Raw genomic sequence first — 27,263 nt, 5'->3', positions numbered from 1 at the left:
GCACCGGTCTGGTGGCTTAAGTGCTGAGCAGTGGACAGGACAGAGAGGTGCAGACCTGAGTAACGAAGAGAAAGGAAGATAGCATGCCTCTCAAAAGAACAACTACATTTACTGCCAATTTAATGAGTCTCTCTCTTTTTTTTAAGTCTAGGCAGCCCAAATCATACAATGAGCATCTTTTAGTAAACTCATTGATTTAATGATAAAGAAATCACTAGATATTCCTATTTCTTGTGGAAAAGAGACTTGTTTCACTTAAAAGAAAACTAGTTATTGAGTTGAGTCCTCATCTTAGATGAATCAATCTTGGGATGCATTTCCAAACAAAATGTCTATTTTCTTCTTAACATTGGGGTGCACACAGTCCACAATGAATCTAGTTTTACATTTGGGTCCATATGCTATGCCCTAGGTAATTAAAGTATATCTTATGGCTAATAAAAATAAAGTTAAAAAGTTAAAAACCAAAACAATGACAGGAAATAACATGTGTGTACAATATGTTACTAACACACTGATAATTTTCAAAAGTGACTTAAAAAAAGTATTATAAATTTTTCAAACAACAGTGATTTATTAAGCGAAGAGTCTGAATGGTTTGCACTATTAAATTTAGCTTTTAAGTTGCTGTGTCCCAAGTAAATCTTTTGTTCTCCTAGATTATTAAATTTAGCATCCTGCATTTTGTTTTTTCCACTGCTCTATATTTTATCATCATGTGGTCAATTTTGCACTAGGAAGTTTCCTTGATGATTTCTCTTATTGATTTTTATAATCCAGGAGTAGAATGTATCAAATAATCCAACAGTGATTTATTTCCATCTCCTTTTTGCCTTTTCCCACTTATATTGCCTTCTCATAAAATAAACCTTCTCTAGGCATGGGATGAAATTGAAAAAAAAAAAAAGCGGTGGCCAGAGGAAAACCATTTCAGAAATGTGTTTGCTGAACAAGTGCAAGCAATAATTTGAGCTTAGGAGGGAAAGGCGGTTAGAAGAAAAACTGAAAATACTAACCTGAAAGTCAAGCTGAGTGGAGCGAGGGTGAAAGCAGCAATTTGGAGGATAAGCAGAAAGAAAAAGGAATAGCAAAAGAGAATAAAAGGAAGGAAATGCATTAGTTTTAAACGTACAGCCAACAGATGTAATATTAGCAGGTTTTATAACCAAATGAAGGACTTTGATCTGACATTACCCCACAAAGCCCCAGCACACACCGCAAGCTGTTACGTTGAATGGGATACATTAGACGCCGGTACCTGCTCTCATGCGCATAATCACAATGAGCACTGATGTGAACCGGAGGGTGCTCTGGCAACACAATGGCAGAATTTGCCCTTTCCTGGAGGAATATTTGTAAAGTTCCTATCTGTGCTCATATAAAACTTTATTATTTAATAAAATGAAATGGAAATTACTGAGGTATTAGAGCTGGCAGTAAGCACTGATGTCAGATTTTATTTGAACCAGTAAGTTGGATGGTTATATCCCGTGAGATATTTTTCCTTCATCCCTGAAACCAAAAGGAGCTGAGCAATTTGGCTTTCTGTTCAAAGATTTCCATTTTAGATGCTCACAGAGCACTGCACCTAGCCAGGATCAAAGGCACCATGCGGAGGGCTTCCGGGGAGGGGCCCTCTGCCCAGCAGCCTCCCGAAAAAGGACAGAGTAACTCCCAAAGCTGAAAGTAATTTTTTTCAGTTGTGAAAATGAGACTCGTACGTCATCACTGAAAATATCCAGATGCTTGATAACTTATTTGTGTAAAAATATTTAACATGCCCTTCTAATCAGTCAAAGCAATAAAGTCTCTAATGCCAAGCAAAAACTAGAAGAAAAAAAATCACGATTCTCTTCAGGCTACCTCAGGAGCACACAGTGGACACTCATTTGGTTAACCTATAAAAAAACCATTTGCAACAAACAAAGTGGGTAAACAAATACTTTACCAGCCATCTACTCAGTGGGACTCCACTAATCTATACTATTCAGGAGTAGCTTTAAGCTTTTCACATGGGAAGGGAAAACAAAACAAACCCTCAGGAGAGAGCTTAAATATGAACATTTCAAATGAAAACAGCATTTAGTATAGTGATAAAAATCAAAGAGAAAATTCAAGATTAAACACATGGTGAAAGAATTTTCCTTGTAACTGAAATCCCCCTCCAGAGTGTTTTGTAATTATGAATGCACAACTGATCAAAACTAAGACTTGGGTCAGGCCACGGTCATTGTGGGGACTCTGGCCCCAGCCGCTGTTTCAAATCCTTCTGGATCAAGCTGAGATTCATAGCCAAGCTTTAGAGAATCCTGAACTGAAATAGCAAGCAAACATTTACGATTTAGTTGCCTTTTTTCAAGGGTTCCTAATTTTCATCAAATTCTCAAAGGATCCATGGTATCCATGACTTTCCCCCAAAAGGTGTCTAGGGATGGTATAAAGCCATTATCCACTTATTTTAAAGAAATTCCTTCAAATATATTAATAAACATAAATGAAAATTACTTAGCAAGATGAGTTTATATCAAAACAAATAGAAGTGGTATCAAGTTTCTTCCACATACCATGAGCCTTCTAGAACATACTATCACAATTTTTTTTAATGAAGCTTAAGTGTACATTTTGTGAAAAGAGTTCCGAAAGGCATGAATGAAATCATGTCAGTGCATTATTTTAAAATCTAGAAGAAAAAATAACAGTGTGCACTTTGAGGCATCTAAAATGATTTCTCAGGGTCCAAATGTCTGGTGGGTGGCATTAGTGCTGATCCAGTTAATGAAGTGCTACCTCATTTTCTATTCTGATGTTATGCCTTAGAAGTCGAACCTGAGGGAGCCGCCCTCCTCTCCACAGTAGAGACGGACGTGATTGAGGGCTTGATTTGGGCATTCCCTGTCCCTGAGACAAACTCTGACAACCCCCCTAACATATTTAAGATAATTACATGAAAGGTCACCTGAGTGATTCCTCTCCATGAGTCCGAGGCCAGAAATCAACTGGCAGCAGACCTTGTTTGACAGACTCTGTTAACCTCTCTCTTTCCCCAAAGGCACCAAAGGATTAATTCTGAAACTCTTAAATGAAACTCAGAGATTTCTATGGGCAACGATACAGAAAGACCACATATTTCACTGCCTCTAATGTTTAATTTGCCATTCGATTGTGCAGTCTAGGTGATATCTAGCACTGGTGATCGAATGAAGGACTTCAGCTTGATTTGGACCAGTTCTCTGGGGCTTGCTCAAGGCCCCACCCCCACCATTTATCAAACTTCCCCAGAGAACCCTGCATTCCAAGGCAGAAGCTCTCTGCTGAACCATCAGGATCAAGTGCAAGGGTTTACAGACAGATGCACATGGGGACCACACTGGAGCAATATGCACTTTGAAAAGCAAACTCTTTAATGGCTGATGAAAAACACCATTCACATGAAATCTGAGAGGTAAATGCATCCATGTAAGTGCCAGGCATGTGCTATTTGCAATATGTACGTTATGGAGAAAATTTAAAAATGGGAAGATTAACAGAATAGAAAGCAAACATGAATTGCCCTCTTAGAGAGAAGTATGCCAGGGTCAGCGTCGTTTGAGTTATTCTGAATGCTATACCTCTTGTTGCCCATGACTGAAGTTCTGGAATATTTTAGAGGACTAGTTGCTTCTAAAAAGAACTCTTTCTACTCTGGTAGGTCACGTTACAGACCAGAGACCACAAATTTATTTCAAGTTCAATTTTTGGTTTTCAAAATCACAAACTTAATTGCAAACACTCCTCCATGACTCTAAAATGGAGATATATGTCACATTGCTAAGAAATCTTTACTTCCCAACATTATGAGGTATTAATTTGGTAGTTTCAGCCAGCAAATGGAGATACCACCCAATTTGAAAAGGGCTGCCTGACAAGCCGAGGAAGACATTTTGGTCAAAATATCCATGAAGTCCAGCAGATAAGGCTTCAGAAAGGCAGGCCAAGGCTGACCTCTCCTTTTCCCAAGAAATTTCCCCTCTTGATCTCTAGCCCCAGCTCTTTAGGGGCCTGGGCTGAGGCTCAGACATTTCCCAGACTGTTGTTCTGCTGCTGGACCCAAGACACAGGCAGGCAGAGAACTGGGACAGAGTCAAGTCCCACCACACACTTTATGAATTACAGTGCCTGGGAGGCATCAGCTTTAAGGAGAGGCAAAGGCAGAGATAAAGAAAATGTACAGAAAGTACATAAAGATAATGCTTGTAAAATCACTGTTGTTTTAATGCACTCCATACTGAGGAAATAAAAATGTGAAGATTCTTGATTTAACGGCAACAGCATCCAGCTAAGACCTGTTTGTCCAACTACACAGTTATGTTATTTTATGCAAATATTTATAGTAGCTGATCCTAATTTTCAATTACAGTTCTGGAGAGCTGGTTTAGTGCAGAAAAATGCTTTCTCGATGTGGGGCACATCACTTTCTCTCATGAAAGCTAATAAAGATGAGGCAGATCTCCTGGGTCGCAGCTACAGTGGCTCTCTGCTGGCTGAGTGACTATCTGGTGCTACACACAGTTGCTCATCTGTCAGACTTGGGTTAAAGCCAGACTTGATTCTTGTAAATTCTACAACCTTGAGGAAGTTACCTAATTTGTATAAAGTCATCGTTTTCTCATCTATAACATGGGGATGTGTTATGGGCAAAATTAAATAATATATAGTAACTGATACACTGTCAGCATAAACTATACATAACCTATTACTACGATTCTAATGGCCATTATTAGTATCATCAGTATTGCTATCTAAGGCACCTTAGTGGCTCACTTTCTCACAGCAGTGGACTATGTTACAGTTCTGTCTCTTTCTGACCACAAGACCAACCCAGAGGATTATTTGATCTTTCAGAATCTCGGTTTTTTCACCAATAAAAGAGACATGATCATAACTTCCCTGTAATCTCATAACAGCTTTTTAAGAAATTTTTGATCCTAAAATATAGTTCTAATATAACCATGCGGATATATCTAAAATTAACAGTGTTTTTAAGAACTGGTAGGCTGGCAGAACATTCCCACATTTTAAAAGTTAAAATGAAGCTCTCAAAATATTTTAATTTGTATACTTAACTCAGGAAAAAATATTGGTTTAATTGCTAAAACTGATCACATGCAATAAAAATCAGATTATCCAATTAATGCTAAGATTTGTAAATGGTTATAAATTGATTTGGGGTTTGAATATATTAACTATTATATTTAAAAATGTTGGGCCCTGACTGGTGTGGCTCAGTGGATTGAGCACCAGCCTGTGAACCAAAAGGTCGCGTGTTTGATTCCTGGTCAGGGCACATGACTGGGTTTCAGGCAGGTTGCCAGTTGGGGGCCTGGGAGAGACAACAGATAGATGTTTCTCTCACACATGTTTCTCTCCCTTTCTTTCTCCCTTCCTTCCCCTCTTTCTAAAAATAAATAAATAAAATCTTTCTTAAAATGTCAAAATTTTATTGAGAACTAATCTATCCAATTAATACAGAGCTACTTAATATTGAGAATTTATTTGTTTCAGCATTCAGCTTTTCATAATGATATATAACTGTCCCACCTTACACTGGGAATTGGTACCTGCAAAGTATGATACATTTTAACAGGTTGGCAGAGATTCACTTCTAACAAGATTCAAAGTCACAGAGCTGGCATGAAGCAGAGGCAAAACCTGAACCCAGGTCTTTCTGTTGCTAAAGTCTGTGATCTTTCCACAAAACTATAGAGAGCTATTCTGCATATATCTTCAAGTCCTTTAGGCCCTCACAAGTGTCTTGATCAGAGCTGGAAAGCATTCATTGATTTATTCAAAACTGGGCTGATCTCTACCATATGTACTGAATCTAGGAAAGACAAATTCTTCCTTGTTACTGAACCAATAAGGAATCTTGAAAGGTTATAGAGTTATGTAAAATTATTCAGAAATTCTTCCTTATATGAAATATAGGAAAAAACACTGATAGAAAGCTTATTTTTAGCATACATACTATACATAAATACAATATGGATATGATTTATCTAAAAATCTAAATACTCTGGAACCCCAATATAACCCTCTTTGTTTTTAGGCAGAATTTGCTGTCAGGTAGGCCTGGCTTAGACCCTTTTCAAACATATTTATCTATCAAATGTCACAAGGTCCTCTTAAAAAATAAATCCCAAGATGGATCTGTTGTGTGCCATAGAACATTGGAAGGACATGAACTCCTTATCCTTTCCCCTATCTAGAACAAATTCCCAACTACTATATAATTCTCTACATTCTTTGCTTGAGAAAAACCTTAACTACAAATGTTTATCTTTGATAGGAGAAAAAACCCTGAGATTTCAGGTAGTCAAAGCCTTAATTTCTCACACATATTGCTGGCACCAATGCTAGACTATTATTTTCTTAAACACTTAAGTACATAAGCCATCAAAAGATAAGCCAATTGCCATCTGAATATCCCACAGAAACACAATATCATCCCTAATAGGCCGTATTCTTCATACACAACTGGTTTCCAATTTGAAATATGAACATGCCCTCTGAATCCACTGTGACCCGAAATGGGCAATGAAGCTATCAATGTTTACTCGCTGTGGACAGTCCACAAAATGACTGCAAAATTTACCTCTCAAGTTCTGCAATCTTCTTGTCTTTGTCATTCTTTTCATTCTCCACCTCCTTGAGGATCTCCAGCAACCGGTCAACTTCTGCTTGGGCCTTGCCACACTCATCACGGTAATAAGATGCCTCTTTATCAAGCTGCTTTATTCGGTCTGCAAACTCGGGGTTCATCCTGGAGTCATCTTCAATATTATGAGCCTTCAACATTATATTTTTAAAGAATGTAGTTAAGACAACAATTTAGAATAAAAGATAGTGCAGTAACCAATGGCCCAGAAATTAACTTTGGAGGAAAAAAAATAATAATCACCAAGAATTATGGGTATACTGTCAGTTAAAAGGCAAGATAGAAAAACTGCACATTTCAGCTACCATACAAAAATGTTGATTTTAAATTATATTATAATTTCACCAGAGAGTTTCTGCTACTGTTGATATTTTGTTGTTCCATTAAATGTTTCTATTTTTTGCTTTTTTTCTTGCCAAAAACTCAGGGATGATGAAGGCAGAGACTGTGAAGTCTCCCTGGTCATTTGTCAAGCAGAACTAAGACAAGTCATCTCACAGTTAGGAAGATGATTCATACCAACAGCTTCCTTTTCCATTACGGGAGAAACCGAGATAAAACAGTATTAAACTATTTTTCCAAGAACCATCAAGGGTCTATGTAAAACCAGGTAACATTTAAGAGACTTGTTGACTGATCATGGCACATTTCATCCCACTGAGAAATTTCAGCAGAAGATGTTGCTTGAAAGGAAGACTTGGAAGTGAGTAAGGGCTTTCCAGCTAACAGTCATACCCATAAATTCTTGTGCTATTGATTAAATTTAACCTGAACCAGGAGGAGGATGAGCTAGTTCACGAACAAGCACACAGACGAGAATCTGCAAACACATGCATGGGGGGGTGGCAGCGTTACACACAAGAACAGACACAGCAACAACACAGAAACAACACTGCAGAATCATTTGCAGCCAAAGTATTTGTGGTTTTGTGTGTGTAAGACTATGTTATGTTGTTCTTTTTTTCCCAAAATAAACTTTTGGCTGAAATATTCCCAGACAGATGGAAATAACACTGCACTGCAATGTTTTGCCTACCCCTTGTTTCCCATTATTCCTAATTGACTTCTTCAAAGAGCAGGCAGGGAGAAAACAAGTAGTTTAACAACAGTGCACATTCAACACAGAAAGTTCAGAGAAGTCATCTACGTATGTATATCCAACATCCATGTGTGAAATAATAAAATGTTAACAGTTTACTAGGACTAAAGTTGTTCTGCTGTCTTGCTATGGAGAGCAAATGCTCACTGTGTTTTTATATACCTTTTTTTTTTTTTTAAGTTCAGGGAAAAAACAAGGCAAGCAAGCTACAGCTACTGTGGGGCCAAATGAATCATGCATGGTTAGAAAATACTATTGTTAAAAGGTTGACAGTCTTTGCAATTATTTAGTATAAAAAAATCAAAAATTAGTATAAATAAAAATAAATTTATGACAAAATAATCATTTTTAGGATAGTATTTTGCGTGTAACATATTATTTAAGCATGAGGATAGAAGGGGAATAATTTGTTTTCACTCTTTTTAAGATTTCCTTATTCAAGAAAAAAATTCAACTATGCAAAAGATCTTGAGAAAATATAACAATATTTTCAATATACTATCAGATACTGGTTTACCCCCTTTTACCAACACTTCTCAGAGAACAGTTAGTTTTCAATTTATTTAGTATATACACTGGTTTTCATTATAATAGATAGTAAACAGTTTCAATATAATTAAAATAATCTGAAAAAATACTAAGCTGTCTTTAAGAATTTATTCATCTAATAATTTTAATTGTAGTAAGAATATTTTCATTTGTTAATCTCCTTTTTAAAATGTAGAGCAAATATTCTATTTTAAAAGAAAATATTCTATGTAACTAATTCTATTTGTGATAATAAGAATTCATTACTCTTATAACAACAAAAGCATTAAAAGTACAGTTTTTAAACTGCTGGAAAAAAAGAAAACAAAAATTCTCATGTTAATTCTCTTCCACTTGTATACTATCTTACCATTATTTTACAGAGGCTAAAAAACTATCCAAACAATAACATTAAGAGCTTTAAAAAATAAGTAATAAACTGAGTAAAGTGCCACTGGAAACACTCAAATAAATGAATAAATATTTTTGATCGGTTTCTTCTGACAAGTTAAAATGCCTTTCTTCACTCAGATTTAAAAATTCACAAGGAGCTAGAAGCCAGCGACTTGGTTTATTTTGGTTATTTTTATTCTTTGGATGATTATTATCACAATTTTTAGTAAGTGGGTACAGGATTACTAGTTGCAAGACCTAGATTCTAAATCTGGCCCCGTATCTTATGACTGTAGGCAAATCAATTAGCCTCTCTCAGGATAGTGAAAACTACAAAATGACAAATATATGGAAGGTATTATACATTTGTGTTTTTATTATGGTTATTATTTTATGAGATGTATTCCATCAATGGGGCTTGTTATACAGCTAAGTAAATAGGTTTATTTAATTTTCACTGATAAGATATTACATACACCCTAGAGAAGCCCCTCTGCTAGGTTTACAGAGAAAGCTGCTAGTTACACATTTATGGGCACATTCCTTATTTTAGCTTCTTATTAAAGAGAAGAAAATAATCCAAGGCTAGCCTTCAACTTGGGGGTGAAATTAGATAGGCTGGTAGTCTTTTCAACCCAAAAAGTAGGTGTGGTTAAAGGACTCATGGGATGTTTGAGGTACAGAAAGCTGAGGAAAAAATATGCCTAAATCTAGACCACTGTTGGCCTCATGTGGTGCTAAGGTTGACCATGTTATTAAAATAAAGACCATAGCCAAGTTCATAGCTGGCCAGGTGTCTGTCAGATAATATACACTGGTGCTAATGATTCTCCTTTTTAAAGGAATAGATAACCTCAAAAATATCTTTGAGTTAAGTATATCTATCCATCTCTACATCAGTATCTACTGATTTCTGGGCAAAATAATTTCTATCAAACCACCTTCAATACTGGTACCAGAATTTTTGAAGAGGATATTAAATAAAGGTGTAAATAGATAGCACTTAAAATTCTTTAAGTTACTAAAAAGCTGTAAGGAAGTATCACAGAAAGATGGGAGAGTAACGGCTGCTTCTGGGTCAGCACCAGGGTCCAGGCAAAGACCCAGGGAAGAGAGAGTTTCACGTGACTGAACGCTGATGAGTCCCTGATCCAGCCTGAGTATTGGAGCCAAAAGTCTTCACGAAATTTATAAAAGATAGTGCAGTTAATCATCTCTATTCAGCCTGAATCACTATTTTTCAGAGGGTGGGCTGAACCTGTTAACCAGTGTGACATGAGTGTGTTACACTGTGATCTACAGACTTGGGGGTGATACTATACTAAGAAACAGAGGAGGAAATTGAGCTTACAAAGCCAATTCTTCCTTTAAAGTTATAAGGCCAGAGCTCTCATCTAAAAATGGAGTAAACAAAGTAGTTTATTTACATTTAGATAATACTCTTGCATTTTCAAGTTATACCACGGGTTGTTTGATCTGGACAGGTAGCTCCCAGTGGGGACCAAAAGGAAGTAACAGATTTGGGCCTAATGTACTTTAGACACTGCAGAAAAAAATAGTAGATATATTGAATAAAGCATTACCTGAACAAATTCCTGCCAAGGCATTCTGACCCATTCAAGGTTTAGACTGAAAATGCACAGTAATTATTTCCCCTATGAACCTGTTGGTTTAAAATTAGCTCCCCTAAAAGGTCAGGAAACTATTGCGCATTCCATTTTCATAGGACATATCAACTTTGCCCATTTGTTAGGAATTTAGCTCTTGGAAATGCAGGTTGGTGTGGATTTTCCTTTAATGATTTCAGAATTTATTTACCATAAATACAGCCAAGCACACTGTCACTTTCAGATATCCACCAGTCATTAAAACCAAAGGAGTATCAATGAGCACCCTTTTCTAACTGTGGAGATTCAATTTTGCTGATGATACAGCTCAGTGTAAGAGAAAATCCAGGTATCTGGCTCTGCCTCAAAGTATTCCTGGTAACTTCTAGAGCAACTCTCAAGCATCTATAAGATGTGTTTCTGTAAGAAACACAGAATATTGGGAAAAGAACACTTCAGACATGTCTATATAACATACTAGATCAAAAAGTTTTGAGAGTCCCCTAATTATGTCTCTTGAATTTTCACATGCAAGGAAATATCCCCACAAATGTGAATAATCAAAATAAAGTTTGGAGTCTCTCTAATACGGGTAGGCCTTGGTATTTGGATGTGAACTGATTCTGAGCTTGAATCAAGCCCAAAGGAAAAATCTGGTCATGACTTGGGACAAGTAGTACATAACAATACCTAGTGGTTATTTTAATGAAAGAATGTAGAATTACTTCAGGAATAAGGTGAAATTTCAGATAAATACTACACCTAAATCAAAGTTAACAACAAAAAGTGGCTAAAGCCAGATATTGATAATATCAGTACAACAAATTACAAATTTATTTACACTCTTCATTGGAAAGTTGGTCATTGATTACTTTCAATAAAATGGCAGTTCTTCATTCCAAGTGCCTGGGAAGGAAAGCATTAACATTGGTCCAGAAACCTGCTGCAAAACTAGGCGGGAATATTCAATTATAATATTGCATAACATTCTCTCTTTGAAATGGTCCCTAGTGATTTTAATAAGAAATCATGTCTCTCAAACAAATTAGTCATGACCATAAAGTGAAAGCAGGATACTAATTAGTGAATCTGATGACTGTGTTCCATGTGGTTTGTGGGTTTTAGCAATAATTTGCTAAATACATGCCCTGTAAAAATATGATTCTCGATTGCAACACCTATAGGGGTTTAGTGTCTGTTAACTGCACTTTAACACCCCTTTAATATCTTAACAGCAGAGCAGGCTCTATAAACTACTTTAAACATATTTGATTTTAACATTCCAAAAGAAATTATAATTTTCACATAATTCTGAGTTATGAACAAAATATTACTTTTTAAAATATAGTTTTAAGGGTAATTATACAACTCTAACATATAAATTTTTTAATTTTATTTTAAACCCAATTAATTAATACCAAATATAATAGCTGAGACTAAATAATACATGTGTGAACTAATGAGAATGAGTCTTTGGATATTACACTATCTAGTTCTATAGAAAATTATTCTTTCACTGATCTAGCTATGTACATCCAGAATGATTACAATTTGCATTTTATAACTATTCCTAAAAGAAATTTCTTGTTATAGATGGAACAAACAGGATATTTATAAATAAACATAAACAAATGATCAGAATAATTTTTCTAATGTCACATATACAAAATGAAAAAGAATCAACTGGTATACTTAACACTTTTTAAGACCCTCCAAACAAACAAATAAAAGTAATTGTTAAGGTAATACCTTTGAACTATGGAACCTCTTAAAATTAGCAATGTAGAGAACTGAGGTAATTACCTGGATGTTCTGAAACAAAACATGTAACTTCAAATCTTAGTGTCATTTGAAGTATCACTTGAAGTTTTTAGATGTCGAAAGCCCAGATCAAGTGTAAAGTGTGTGTGCACATGTGCGTATTTGTACATGCTCTATGTCCTGGATTATCTCTTAAATAGTTGTAGTTTTCTAGTCTAAGAGTGAATCAACTAAATTTCAAAAATAGGCTAAAAATCATAAAGAGAAACCACTGTACCCAGACAAAGACTGTGGAAGAACATATAATTCAGACCATCATGTTCCTGGGATTACACAGTCCTATGTGATGTAAATCAGAAAGACCTCACTGATCATTAACAAGATTTTTTTTTCCCCCACTGGACTGGAAAAATGCTTGATCTTTTTCTTGTAAACACTTATATAAAATGTGAGCCCTGCAAAAGAAGCATTTGCAGAAGAGATAGGATTTCAATGGATAGTGACTGGGTGGGGGAGGGGGCCAGGCGGAGGAGCACATGTGTGTGTGGGAACACCAGAGTGTGCCCTGGTCTGCAGCAGGGTTCCCCCAGTGCCTCCAGATCAGACACTTGCCTTCTACCAATGATGTTATAGAGAGCACTAAACTGAGGACTCAGAGGTCTAAAGATTTATTTTAAATGTATAAGAGAATTCTAGATACCATCTCTGGGCACTAGGACCATAGCAAAGAAGATATTTGAGAATGATGAAAAAAAAAACCATATTATTTGTCTAGAATTAAGAACTAAGGGAAGAAAATAACTCAACTGAAGATAACTGGCACAGTGCTTATAATGACAAGACAAAATCCCTCCAGGAAGAAAGACAAGTAATTAAGCTGCAGAAAGGTTATTATTATAAGGAGTAATAAGGATAGAGAGGCAAAATTTTAGACTCCTAAGAAATGGCAGTAGAGCATCACTTAATAAAAATGTTTTTAAAAGTAGGTTTATTGCTACTCTAACAAAACATTACTCTCAGGAGGACTTCAAAGCTTATTTACACTGATTTAATTTAGATTGATGAACGGACTATAAAATTGTCTTATTTAACAAAAACAACTAAGTTATAATTCACCAAGTTATGTAGTGGTCATATTCAAAATAAACATATAAGAATAAAATAAATTTTATAATGTACCTATAACTGGTTAGGAAATAAAAGGAGAAATACAGCATTCACAATAATAACCTAAAAATTATACATATAGAAATCCTTAGGACTATGCCTAAAAAAATATATACAATAGGCCTATAATAGAAAAATGTCAAAAATTTACTGTAAAAGATCACTAAATAAATAAAAGTTTTATCAAGTTCATGAATGGTGAGAAATAATATTAAAAAGATGTCAAACATTCTAAAATTATTTTATAGGTTGAATAGTATTCAAATTAAAATCACCAACACTTGGGCTTTTTAATTGACAAGGCAATCCTGAAGTTTACTCAGAACAATAAAAAATTTAAAAGAATTAAAATAAGACAACATGAAAAGCAGAAAGAATTGGGGTGGAATTTGTTTCATTAGATGTTTAAAAATATTATAAAGACACAATAATTAAAATTCTGACCCAACAAGCAACTGACATTGATAAAAATGAACAGGAGCTCAGAAACCAAGATATTTGCCTATAGGAAAACTTACTATAAAATAAAATAGTGTCAGGATCAATAGATAAAAAAGTTTTTGTTAAAGAGCATTGGGATAATTAGTTGCTGCCCTGAGAAAAATGTAAAGTTGAAACCTCATCACTCAACATACCATAAAAATAAAATAAAGTTAGGCAAAGCAGTAAAATTGATGTAAAAACTAACATTAAAATTTTTTAAAATATAACTGAGCATCTATTCTTGAAATCAGAAGTGACTTCTAAGTATAAAGGCAATGAGGAAATCTAAAAGGGAAACACAGGAACCTAAAAATAGTTCTCTATGTAAAAAAATTTAAGTTAAACATAACTTTGCTGCAAATTTGACAAAGGTTCTATCCGAAGCATAGAACTCATAGAAACCAATGAACAAAACAGTAAACTCAAAAATAAGTGCTTAAATGATTTAAATGAACATTTTACCAAAAAAAAAAAAATACAAATAGCTAATTAATGTGTTTAAAACCTCAACCACACTAGTAATTAAAGAAAGGAAAGGAAAAATGAAAAAAAATCCATATATGCATCTGTCAAAGTTATATAAAATGATGGTTCTTGGTGTTGGTTGGGGTGTGGCAGAAAAGCTGCCTTTATTTTTTCCTTTTTATTGAATTTATTGGGGTGACGCTGGTTAACAAAATTATACAGGTTTCAGGTACATAATTCCATAACACGTCATCTGTACACTGTATTGTGTGTTCACCACCCCAAGTCAGAAAATGCTGCCTTTATTCAGTGCTGGAAGAAATGGTAGAACTTCACTAAAATGCAAATAGCAAGAACTATTGGGAGTTTTTTTTTTAATCACTGGTCAGAAACTTATTCTATAAAAAAAATAGAAAAATGGAAAAATTAATATGGAAAGATGTTCTTCAGAACATTGTTTACATTGGCAAACACACACACGAAAGAGGAAAGCAATGACCCACATTTGGAAAATGAGAATAGAGAGTGGAATAACCATTAAAATAGTGCTGTGGAAGAACACTTCATTATATAAGAAAATTCTGATATGTTATTAAAAATAGCAATAACTCAATAAACACTTTAGAAAAGGAGGGAAGGAAGAGCAAGGGAAGAAAAAAAGAAAAGGGAGATTGGGAAAGAGGAGAGAACAATAACAACAAAAAGATGTCTGGGTCAGGAACAAATTGGATGTCCCTAGTCATTATTTCTGTGAAGTGGGATGTCCTGTTTTTATTTTTCTCCTATGTCCTTCTACTGTGGCCATATATTATTTTTATAACCAGAAAAACAGAGTCATTTTTAAAAAGACTATTAAGGATAGAAAATCCATCATGTTGCATCCCTATCAGTCCAAAAAAAGAATGGGGCCCCGACAATATCTGCAGACAGAGAGTTAACATAATGAGAGTTTGGCTACATTCCCAGGATGCCAAAACAGTGGGTTAGCTTAATTAACTCAGGGAGAAAACTCAGTCAATGACCTTTGAATTACTCACCTACAAAACTGAAAAGTTCGCTTTTACATCCTGGAGACCCAACACTGGGGTAAATAAGGCAAAGTCCAGTAAGAGCCATGTCATAAATATTTCTGGAAATGGCCTAAAAGTTAACAGAGCCATTTTTTTGTACCCAAAAGGAGTCAACAGGGATGGTGAACTCCTATCATGGGCCTGGTAAATCTGAGCTGCTGCAGATACAAAGTCCTCCCCACGTGTCACCCCCAAAATGTGACATACTTAAGTTTTCTTACTGTCCTTAACTAGCAAGCATGACACAATTTCAGTGGGCTTACTTTATATCTTTTTTAAATGATCTAAAGAAAACACTCGTTTTTTCCCCATGGTCAATTTTCAAGTTGAAGGTACCCGATTCTTAATTGTCTTTCTTCACCTCCCCACTGTCTTTTTCTTTTTCTTTTTTTTATTGTTGTTTAATTACAGTTGTCCCCATTTCCACCCCATTACTCGACTGTCTTGAGCCTGCTTATTAATACTGCCATGCAAATGTTAAGAGAAAGGAAACATGGATTATTTTTGCTGCTCTGCTAAAAATCATATTTAGGTAAAGAAGTTAATAAAGATGCTCCAACAGTTCGCAAAATTAAAATTTGTTTTGAAGACTGGAGTGTGGAGCCTGAATCTAATTAAATACACCCAAGCATCTCATGTTATCATGTGGTATGTATTCTGGAGCAGTGGCTTAACAAAAAGTTGTTGGCTGAACTGTTTCCTTCATCCACGCTATTCCTGTTCCCTATGATGGGAATTTATAAACAGGAGGTAATTAGGATGCATGATGGCTCAGGTCACATCTGCCAAATAACAAATTCTGGCCACCCTTATGTAATATTTCTCCCATTAAGGCTCTTGTGTTGGCAAAATAAAACAAAAAAGCCCTCCTTTAATATGTTAAAGAAACGAATAAACTTCTTCATGTTAATGCATACCTGTCATTAGGATAAAAAAAAAAATCAGTGATGGCATCTTGACCATTTTACACATATTTTTAGTAGTTACCTGTTTTTGTACTATTAAGCTATAATCAGAATTGTTACTATCTGTTATTAAGAGGCTATATTTTAGCTTGTCCTCAGCCAAATGATATGCTTTTAACTCTTATAAAACCCATAATAATGTTAGGCATTTACCAATCTCAAAGAGCAATGCCCTGTTTTTAAATCTAAACCTACCTTAACTTCCATCATTTGAATGTAACATACATTGAGTTGTTTGCTAGCTAAGTACACATTTAAGGATCTAAAAAAGAATTCCATGAGCCTAGATCTGCTGCTGACCTCTGCTTTTCTATAGCCTTAGACTTGAAGTTAAGATGGAGGTAATATCCAAAATGGCAATATTTCCCTGACTTACTAGTTTTTAAATTTCACATTCAAAAGAAATGGCAGTGGACTATGCACAGGCCATTTCTTCTGACGAAATGGAAATGGGAAGAGACTCATAAATATTTTCAAAAGCTCCCCAGTATAGCACACTATGACATGTGATCAATAGATCCTCATGCTTTGATATGTTACAGCGGCAACGTTTAGGGATGACTTACTGGGTTGTACATCTGATTGAACAACTGTTCAGCTTGCTACATGGCAAAGTTGGGGAAGCATTGAAGCACAGACAGGGAAAGAAGGAAAGATCCAGAAAAACAGCATTAGCTCAACAAATCCAGTGCATTTGCACAGACGACTGGTCATTAAAAAAGAAGAAATTTCAGTTTCTAAACATTCCACAGTGAAAGTGAGAGGCTCTAGGGAAATAGAAATGTTGACTTTGGCTCCTAGAAAAGAATAGCTGGAATAAGAAATTTAAGGTTTGTGTTACTTTCCCTTTCTCAAGTTAAATAACCCATGAAATAAAGAAAGCTGTCCACTTTTGATGATACATGAAGTGCTGGCCTCTAGCAATGAATCAGAAGAAGTACTTTTGGCCAAGTTTGCAATTTATTACCTAAACTTCAAAGATGGTAATAATAAAAGATTAATTAAATCTTATCATTGAATTTATAGCTCTTCTTTTATATTAACACAAGCCTGAATTTTCTGTTCAGTCTAACTTTAGAAAAACATAGATCAGCAAACAGCAGATTAGCAATAGCAAAATACCCATAAGCAAGATATTACAGGATTAACAGTGAATGGGGGAAGTAAAAATTTAAGTGAATAGGAAAAACAAAGGGAACCAAAATACAGTATTATCCATTGCTCATTACCAGTTCCTACCGTTAGTTAGCTCATAATCAGTAAAAAATATAATTTTTACTATCTATTATGTTCTAAGTGCTTAAAAATCTGAAATGCTCTCCTGTCTATTTTGTGTAGAAGAGTTAAATATTTGTGGATTTAACTATACTAAATATTATTTTAAATAGCACTGTCAAGTTATATTTATTAAATAACTGCATTATTAATTCGGGGATCAACATCAAGGTATACAAGGCAAAATATTACAGAAAATGTTTACTTTGCCTTACTCGAAGACATGTGCCTTTGAAGAGCCTGAATTTTTTTTCTTTGTTCAACTTTAATAAAATAAATAATCATTTTGCCATGGTAAAAAAAATAACTTCCTCAAAGATACTATTAATTGGAAAGTAACGCTTTTTTTAAAGAGAGCATAAATCACAACATTTCAAATTGCTGTTGCTTCTCAATTGATTTCTAGTCATGTAAGGTAAATTTATATCCACATATTGAACGCCAAATACTCTTGAAGGACAAATTGATCTATATTATCACTAATTGGGTCTTCTCAACCCCGAGGTGTCTATTTCAGATGAATGAATGCACTAACTTATAAAGCACACTCAGAACTAGTAGCTATGCATTATTTGGTTAGTACTGTTTTATCAACCTATCAGTAAAGATTTCCTCACATGTGAACATTTCATTCCACTGTTTTTAAGATATCAGACAGAATGTGTAAGAAATAGTTCCTTTTCTGCCTGTAAGCATTTTCCATCACAAAGTATTGATATTTGGAAACGTCTTATATTAACACAGTATAGTAAAGGGTTAAAAACAATTATGTATGTGAATGTTTCCCAAAAAATTTTAAAAAATGACTCACTTCACCAATTTCAAGAATTGTTTATAAGACAAAAAACAAATTTAAATCTCCATTTGGATTCCATTGTCACTGGCAGACAAGGTTTCTGTTCAGCTAAACACATCTACATTGTGTGGATTTTACGGCAAAAATACCTGGACGCTCACAAATCTTGAGCAAAATTCCACTGGGAATTCATGGTTTATTTATGACATAATAAAACTATTATGTTTTCAGCTTTCATTTAGTAACCCTTTATATTTTATTCACAAGTCACATACCCTTTTATTTAAAGGGAGGCCCAGACACTCCTTAAGCTTTTATAGCTGCTTATTTTTCCATGAGTAAATGATGTGTTTATATGTATATTCACATACTGTTGGCTTATATTTTCAAATATTTCATGTAGATCTCAATTCTTTTTAAGGTGATGGGTACTTGAGGTTTTTATGGAACTATTTATTAGCAGAAATTAAAGACTACTAGAAAAAGTATTTTAAACTTTTGAATTGAGTTGATGCTAGAGAGCCAAAAATAACAAAATAGCATCTGCAGGTTAGGTATAAAAATATTTAAATTATAATTACCTTATTTAATCTCACTGTACTATGCACTTAGGAGATAGTATAAGCAAAGATTATTTATATACTTAAAAAGAAGTTATCTTTTCATAAATTAAGTAGGTCCTTTACAGTAAGATAACCATATTGGTTACTTTAATTCTAGTGATATGGCAGACTATTAAAATATTCTCAGGAATAATGCTAAGATGTTTACAGAATTTGATTTGTGAAGCCCAGTATATGGTGTCTACCTGTGAGTTAAAGGAAACCACATGATCAAAATGATTTCTTGGGCAAACCGTAGGTATGTTGAAAGAAACTAACTGAATTGCATAGATGTTGATTTATTAAACTAGTCAAGTCATATACATGGAAACCATAAGCATCACTATGTGAACCTTTTCCTTTCAATTACGATAGCATTTCAAACTCCATAAATGACTTACACTAAAGGGGAGGGTGTCTAGAAAAATAATATATGGAGTGCCCTCATCTGCATAACGGCTCTTCGGAGTTGATGAAGGGAATCTATCATGCCCAGGTCTATCTGAGGTCCTCCTTCTTTAGGACTCAGCAGAATACAACTGAGGTAAGACAGTACAAAGGACCACCAAAGGAAGCAAATTAAGTTCCCTCTTCACAGAGTTATCTTTATGATCTTCATAGAACCTGCATTATGATCACAAAACTGTTGGGTAAAGAAAAAGTACATTTCTTGATATGCATGTGCATGTATAACATTGCAGGATATATTTATATATGTGTCAAGAATGTGTATCATACACCCAGTGCATAAATAGCCAAGTCAATCTCCATTTAAACACCTTCAAATGGGCAATTGAAATCCTTCTATTCATTGTTCAAGATTTCTGCTTAACTAGATATTTCTTGAAAAAAATGAGTTGTTGAGTAGATTGGGAAATAGATTCTGCAATACAGAGATTTTCTTGATGTTCTGTTGCAAAGGAATTTGATCTGTATATATATATATTTGATATATATATATCTTTTTATATTTGTAATGAGACTTTATTAGTGTGAAATATTTCAAGACAATTTCCTAAAATTCCGTGGTAAAGTGAACACAGTATATTCACATTTAACTTATATATTGCGTCATACAAAATAGTATATTAAATTTTAAGATATCCAGAGTAATTTCTCCAAAGGTATAAATGCTTTCACATCCCTATCATCCATATCATATATTTTCATAATTTTAGTTAATAAATCCCCATTCCAATGTGCTGTGAAATACACATAGTCAAATTTTATTATATGCTTTATTTCATTTTTTAGATTCTTACCTCCTCTGAATAAATTTATAAGTTGTCAAAGGGAAACAAAATGCTTAAACTCATAATGTTATGAGTTTTATGTAAACAATGAATGCAGACATACCAAACAACACAGGGCAAAGTCAAAGGAACAACGCGTGACTGGAAATGTGCTCCACAAAAACGTCCAGTTCAGAGAAAACATGTCAATGCTGCAGCATGAATATCCTGCATTCTTTTCCAAAGTCTTCTACATAAAACAAGCTTTCTTAGAAATTAGGGCCATTTCAGGTCAAGTATACTATTTATAAATAGTCATCCCACAGGTATTCTAGGGATTTGACTATTTTGGTGAACTACTAGAAATATAATGTCATCAGACAAACTTTGCAAAGCTCCAATAGAATAGTTGACCTATTTCTAAAGGAAGAAAAAGTTTATCAATGCATAATCTAGCCCCTGGTTTGATTCTTTGGTTTGTTGCAAATTTCCATTTATCTCTTTTGATAGTTGAGATTTGCCCAGAGAGTGATGGCTGGCTTTTATATTTGTTACTTCCACTACTATTTTCATGTATTTTTCAAGGGTTTTTTTTTTTCAGACAGGAAACCTAAGATAATTTTCCTGGTTCACAGACAGATTTGATGCAGACTTCTTAGGACTAAAGAGTGTTTAATTCTTTTATCAGCAGACAGCAAAAGATAAGGGTTTTTTTTCTTTTCCTTTCCCATTTTGTAATTCATTATAAAATAAGCATGGTTTTTTTTCCCCTTAGGCTTCACTTACCTTTTTTAACTGTGCCTCCAGTTTGCTACATTCTTCTTTCTTTTGTTCGATGGCTATTTCTAGAGATTTTAATTTAGAGTCTCTTTTCAGCCCTGCTGAGGCTAACGAAGATGCATGTTCCTTGAGGTCAATTAAACTAGACTGAAAGGAAGAGAACACTAGTAAGTAAAACACTGCAATTTCTACTAGCAATGTCTTCTATTTGAATACATTGATTCTATATATAGCAATAAAGTGTGCATTAGACAGAATGAGTAAATATAGTCTTACTAGGGTAACAATAGTCTGCTCCGGCCCGGAAATTAAAGTTGGCCAGCTTACAGAACTGAGCAGGATCTAATTGCAACACAATCAAATGTGACCAAATGGTGCGGTCAGTAAGTGCATGTTTCACGTCTCAAAGTCATGCTAATGATGTAAGTCCCAAGGTGGTCTTTACATGTCCTGGTAAAACAGACACCCTGAACCTTCCATTTACATTTATTGCTGTCAGGTCATGCAGACTGTAAGACAAATATGAAAGAAAATACTGACTTTAACGCTTTCTACCCTCCCTCTTAGGGAAAATCAAGTATAAAACACCCTATTAAGTTTTGATAAAATTCCCTTTCTTTAACAGACAACTGGCCAATGGTTTTTCAAACATCTTTTGTATAATAAAAGATAAAATTATTTTAAAATTTAGAGTAGACTTTATGTTCCAATCCTTTGTAAATCCAGATTCAGCAGATATAATGAGCCTCTCCAATTTAGACATTGAGTTCCTAAATTCTTCCATTCATCATTCCCACCCCGAAACCAAAGGCTCCCCTGTATAGTCTGAATTTTTAAAACTAAAAAAAATAAATACTTGCATATGTCACAGAGTATAATTTTGCTAGCTAAGAGGGAAAGGTAGATCACTAACTATGAAATCATTAGCAACATCTAACTGTGTGACTAAAATGTTCAGGTTTCACCTAAAAGCAGATGTTGTGCATTTCCTTTATACCATTTTCAGCACACAGGAAGACACTAAGCACACAATGCGCTCTCTGTAGATGATGTTGCCTAATACTTCACATCTGGATAACCTGGTTGACGAAGATACTACCACCATCACCCAGCAAACAGCCCAGCTAGTAACCCTCTGAGGGACAGGTTAGCCATTCTTATTTTTGAGGTCAGGAAACTGAAGCTCCCATGAGCTGCGTATCTTCTCCATTGTTACCAAGCTGTTAAAGGGAGATACAGATCTCAAACCCAGGTCTCCAACTCAAATATCAATACTTTTTACCACATTACTCCCCCAGAAATAATAAAGGATCTTATAATCCAGGCGTTTTTGTCATGATGAAGATTATCATCACCCCATCTAAATTATAAGCTCCCTGCTGACAACAATTATATGTTGTTTTTTTGACAGCTTTTAAGTTGCTGGGTGTTATAGCTTCAGGTGTCAACACGGCCAGGCTGTCTTCCCCAGGTAGTCAGTCAAACACTGATCTGGGTGTTGCTGTGAAGTTGTGTTGTAGTTGTGACTAACATCTACAATCAGTCAACTTTAAGTAAAGGATACGTATGATTCTCCATAATGTGGGTGGGCCTGATCCTATCAGTTGAAAGGTCTTAAGAGCAGAACTGAGGTTTCTCTGAGAAGGAAGAAATTCCACCTGTGGACAGCAGGTCAGCTACCATCTGTGAGTTTCTAGCCTGCCCTTCCTGACGTCCTGCCTTATGAATTGTGGACTTGCCTTGCCAGACCCCATAACTATGTAAGCCAATTCCTTGCAATAAATTTCTTAATATGCTTAAATTTCTTAATACGGTTCTGTTTTTCTAGTGGAAGCTTGACTGACACACCCAGCCCACTGGCAGGCACATTATACAGGAACAATAAATGTTTGCTAAAATGCCTGTCTGAAATTCATACACTGTAGGCATTGTTTACAAAATTATTTTCACTTAAAATTTATGCTCCATCATGTCATCAAGATCTTTTTTCAATAAGATGTGTGTGTGTAGTTTTTAAGGAGCAAGCCCATGAACAGCACTTGCAGTCAGTGGCTGCAAATGAGTCAAAGCCTTCTGTCACATATCAACTGTAGTAATGATAGGTTCCACCAAGTAACATTTAGCAGGGAAACAGTGGGAAGAAGATTTTTATTCTTTATATTCATATCAAAACAATAATCTCCTGTCTAAAAACTTAAATTTTAAGTTTAAATTTTAGGGAGTATAAATTTTGCTTCTGAGTTTCCTCAAAACTCCTATTACTCATCAATTCTTCCCTTCTTAGATTCCTAATGCAGAGAATTATCTCTTGGATTCCTAATTTATAGAGAATTATCAAAACTCAGCAGAGTGAAAGGATCTGTACCAGCCCTAAAAGAGATGGACATTTCCTGCCGGGGGTGGGGTGGGGGAGGATAAGGGTGAAGGGACCAATGTGGACAATGGTACATATGTCAGAGTTTTGGCAATCAAATAAAATAATGTGCATTGCTTCTTCTCAAACCTCTTCAGTGAAGTAGCCCTAAGTACACTAAGGGGTTACAGGTGTACCTCAGAGTAGGGAGGGGGCTATAACCCAAAGCATTCTCTCCATGACCCCCAATAAGAAGTTTCCTTAAAGTATATTCCTTTACTGTAAAAATGCTGGTGAGATCTGTTTCGGTTCCCACATTTGCTCTAATGCGAAAATACTGTTTTAAATTTTTACCATAACATGAAAATGATGTCCCAGAAGAACAGCCACATTTACCCTATACCTTTTGTGTCCACCCTGGTACCAAATCTCTTAAGCTGGGGGTACTGAGTGATCCCCAGAAGCACAGATGAATGTAAATCACCCAACCTAAGAATTAGGATGTAAAAGGCCTTCAAAAAAGTGGAGCTGCTATTACTATTATTATTAATGCTCTTGTTGTTATCTAAACAAAAAGTCAATGGACACTGAAAAAATATAGAATCCTCTAAGCCACACAAATGCGATAAGACATCGAGAAGAATTTTAAGCTCCATCCTATGCAGTTAGTAGAGAAGATGTGTATTGAGCATCACTGATGAAGAGTTACAGTAAACATTTTCCTTTGAATTCAGACAGCTTTATAAAAGCGGGGTAACTATGTTCCCCAAATCTTCACACAGTTCCTCAAACTAAGTCTCTGGTCTCTCAAGGCTACTGTAAATATGGTTTTATGAGGACCCTCAAAATGGTTCAAGTTCATTTGTTTTTCCAAACTCACCTCTTTTTCAGTCAATTCAGCTTGTAAAGCATTGACCTTCTCTTTTAGGTCTTTGTTCTCTTTTCGGAAAGATTCTATCTCTTCTAGTCTTTCCCGATCATCTCTCTCTCGCTGTTCTTTCAAACGTTCAATTATTCTTTCCTGTGAGGCAATTGTCAAAAAAAGAAGAGGTGAGAACCCATCTCTCACCTTGTCATGTGCCAAGACATGTTACAAAATGAGGCAATACATGTAAGAAATTCCCTACAAGAATCAACATACATAGATATTATTAAAAACTTGGTTTATGAAGAGAGGCATAACAGAGAACACAGCTTTTGATTTGTTCATAAAAGCATCGCAGTTGCAAGGGACATTAATATTCAAGCTCTGAGGCTATTTTGGTTCATGGTACTTAGAAAATTTCAAGACCAATTCCAGAAAAGGAAGGTTCAGTCACCAAAACCCTGGACCTGCCAAAGCCTTGTCTGGGCAAGGGAGAAGCAGAAGCAAACTCCTGGCTGTACCCGCCCTGCTTGGCTTTCCCACCTGATGCAAAAAGACTTTCCTTGGTTTCCGAAGACTCTTCTCTGACTGGAAAGGGGATTGGAGTGGGGAAGAACCTCTACCCTTCAGGACTTACGACTGATTCACAGTGAAAACTTGAAACAAAATAAAAATAAGCTCATTGTATGAGTGGTTTCCCAGTATGTCAGAAGATGTTTATTTACTTCCAGATTTTTCCAGTGGTTTATTGGCAATGAGTAAAGACTCCAAAACATTGCTTAACTTTGAGCAAAGTTCATATGGCAGCGTTCCTATATTGAGAGCTTACCACACATTAGGCACGGTAATGTGCCCACTTGCCTAGTGTTCATCACAACTCTGAGGTCTGAAGCACTGCTACTGGGAACAGTGTAGAGGTGAGGAAACCCAGGCACAGAAAAGACTGGCTCACTCATCATCAAAGGTTACCCAGCTCATAAACAGAAGGCCCACCCTGACATCTAGAGCTCTCTTAGTCTTAGCCAAACCCATGAGACCACACTGACACAAACAAATGCCTGGAGACATTCAAGGAGACCTAAAGACCTGCCTGCCCTTGACTTTCATAGTGAAATAAAAATATTACTCTGGTAGACATGTTTCCTAAACTGTGCAACCCTGCTGATATCAAAATAAGAACCTTCTTTTTAAAAGAAAATTCCACTTGGGAAAAGTTTGAGTTAGACTTCTGAAGTTGGTTTCAAATTACCCAACACATATCTGAATTTTCTTATGGATGTTATCATTAAAAAATATTGTTGCAACAATGATGCTTGAATATTCTGACACTATCTTCTACATTTTTAAAAATATATTTATTGATTATGCTATTACAGTTGTCCCATTTCCCCCCCCTCACTCCACTCCATTCTGCCCACCCCCTCCCTCCCACATTCTTCCCCTATAGTTCATGTCCATGGGTCATACATATAAGTTCTTTGGCTTCTACATTTCCTACACTATTCTTACCCTCCCCCTGTCTATTTTCCACCTATCATCTATGCTACTTATACTCTGTACCTTTCCCCCCTCTCCCCCTCCCACTCTCCTATGGACAACCCTCCATGTGATCTCCAGCTCTATGCTTCTGTTCCTGTTCTAGTTGTTTGCCTAGTTTGCTCTTGTTTTTGTTTTAGGTATGGTCGTTAATAACTGTGAGTTTGCTGTCATTTTTACTGTTCCTATTTTTGATCTTCTTTTTCTTAGGTAACTCCCTTTAACATTTCATATAATAAGGGCTTGGTGATGATGAACTTCTTTAACTTGACCTTATCTGAGAAGCACTTTATCTGCCCTTCCATTCTAAATGATAGCTTTGCTGGATACAGTAATCTTGGATGTAGGTCCTTGCCTTTCATGACTTGGAATACTTCTTTCCAGCCTCTTCTTGCCTGTAAGGTCGCTTTGGAGCAATCAGCTGACAGTCTTCTGGGAATTCCTTTGTAGGTAACTGTCTCCTTTTCTCTTGCTGCTTCTAAGATTCTCTCCTGTTTAATCTTAGGTAATGTAATTATGATGTGCCTTGGTGTGTTCCTCCTTGGGTCCAGCTTCTTTGGGACTCTCTGAGCTTCCTGGACTTCCTGGAAGTCTATTTCCTTTGCCAGATGAGGGGAGTTCTCCTTCATTATTTGTTCAAATAAATTTTCAACTTTTTTGTTCTTCCTCTTCTCCTTCTGGCACCCTTATAATTCGGATGTTGGAACATTTCAAGATGTCCCGGAGGTTCCTAAGCCCCTCCTCATTTTTCCGAGTTCTTGTTTCTTCATTCTTTTCTGGTTGGATGTTTCTTTCTTCCTTTTTGTCCACACCATTGATTTGAGTCCCAGTTTCCTTCCCATCACTATTGGTTCCCTGTATATTTTCCTTTGTTTCTCTTAGCATAGGCTTCATTTTTTCATCTGGTTTTCGAACAGATTCAACCAATTCTGTGAGCATCTTGATAACCAGTGTTTTGAACTGTGCATCCGATAGATTGGCTATCTCTTCCTCGTTTAGGTGTATTTTTTCTGGAGCTTTGAAGTGTTCTGTCATTTGGGCCTTTTTGTTTTGTTTTGTTTTTTGTCTTGGCGCATCTGTTACTTTAAGGGGCGGAGCCTTCGGTGTTCCCCGGGGGCGGGGTAATGCTGGTTGCTGTGCTGTGACGCTGTACGTGGGGGAGGGGCCGAGTGGGAGCAATGGCGCCCGCCTCACTCTCCTCGGGATTTCAATCCTTCACTCCGATACCCACAATCAAACTGGGCCACTCTGGTGCTGGCTCCAGAGTAAGTGGGCCTGTGCACACTCTAGGCCCCTGTGGGTCTCTCCAACAACCTCTCCTGTGAGGCTGAGAGTCTCTCCTGCTGCCGCCCCAACCCCCATGGGCGCTTTCAATCAGAGGTTTGAGGCTTTATTTCCCGGAGCTGGAGCCCTGGGTTGCGCGGTCTGCTTCGCTGCCCGCCGTTAGTCCAGGTTTATCTGTGTGAGAAAGTGGGGCCACGGGGTGCTACCCGCCGCTCTGCCTGCCCGGACGCCACTCTGAGTCCAGCCGTCTTGGTTTATCTGTGTGCGAATGTGGGGCCGCAGGGTCTGCTAGTGGTCAGACTGCCTGC

At 36.0% G+C, this 27,263-nt stretch overlaps 1 protein-coding gene across 1 annotated transcript in view; it reads right to left on the bottom strand.

Annotated features, from left to right (window-relative positions):
* ERC2 (ELKS/RAB6-interacting/CAST family member 2) overlaps positions 1–27,263 on the bottom strand; it is a 932,688-nt gene that overhangs the window by 470,441 nt on the left and 434,984 nt on the right. Inside the window, exons 9-12 of the mRNA XM_053930289.1 lie at positions 24,151–24,291; positions 20,924–21,064; positions 16,799–16,834; positions 6,632–6,825 (exon numbers count right to left, since the gene is read on the bottom strand). Of these exons, the coding sequence (XP_053786264.1) occupies positions 6,632–6,825; positions 16,799–16,834; positions 20,924–21,064; positions 24,151–24,291 (512 nt within the window). The remainder of the gene's footprint in view (positions 1–6,631; positions 6,826–16,798; positions 16,835–20,923; positions 21,065–24,150; positions 24,292–27,263) is intronic.

The sequence above is a fragment of the Desmodus rotundus genome, chromosome 8 (genome assembly GCF_022682495.2).
Source record: "Desmodus rotundus isolate HL8 chromosome 8, HLdesRot8A.1, whole genome shotgun sequence".
Lineage (NCBI taxonomy): Eukaryota > Metazoa > Chordata > Mammalia > Chiroptera > Phyllostomidae > Desmodus > Desmodus rotundus.
Note: the sequence above shows the minus strand (reverse complement) of the source record. Positions and strands in the feature narration are given on the sequence as shown.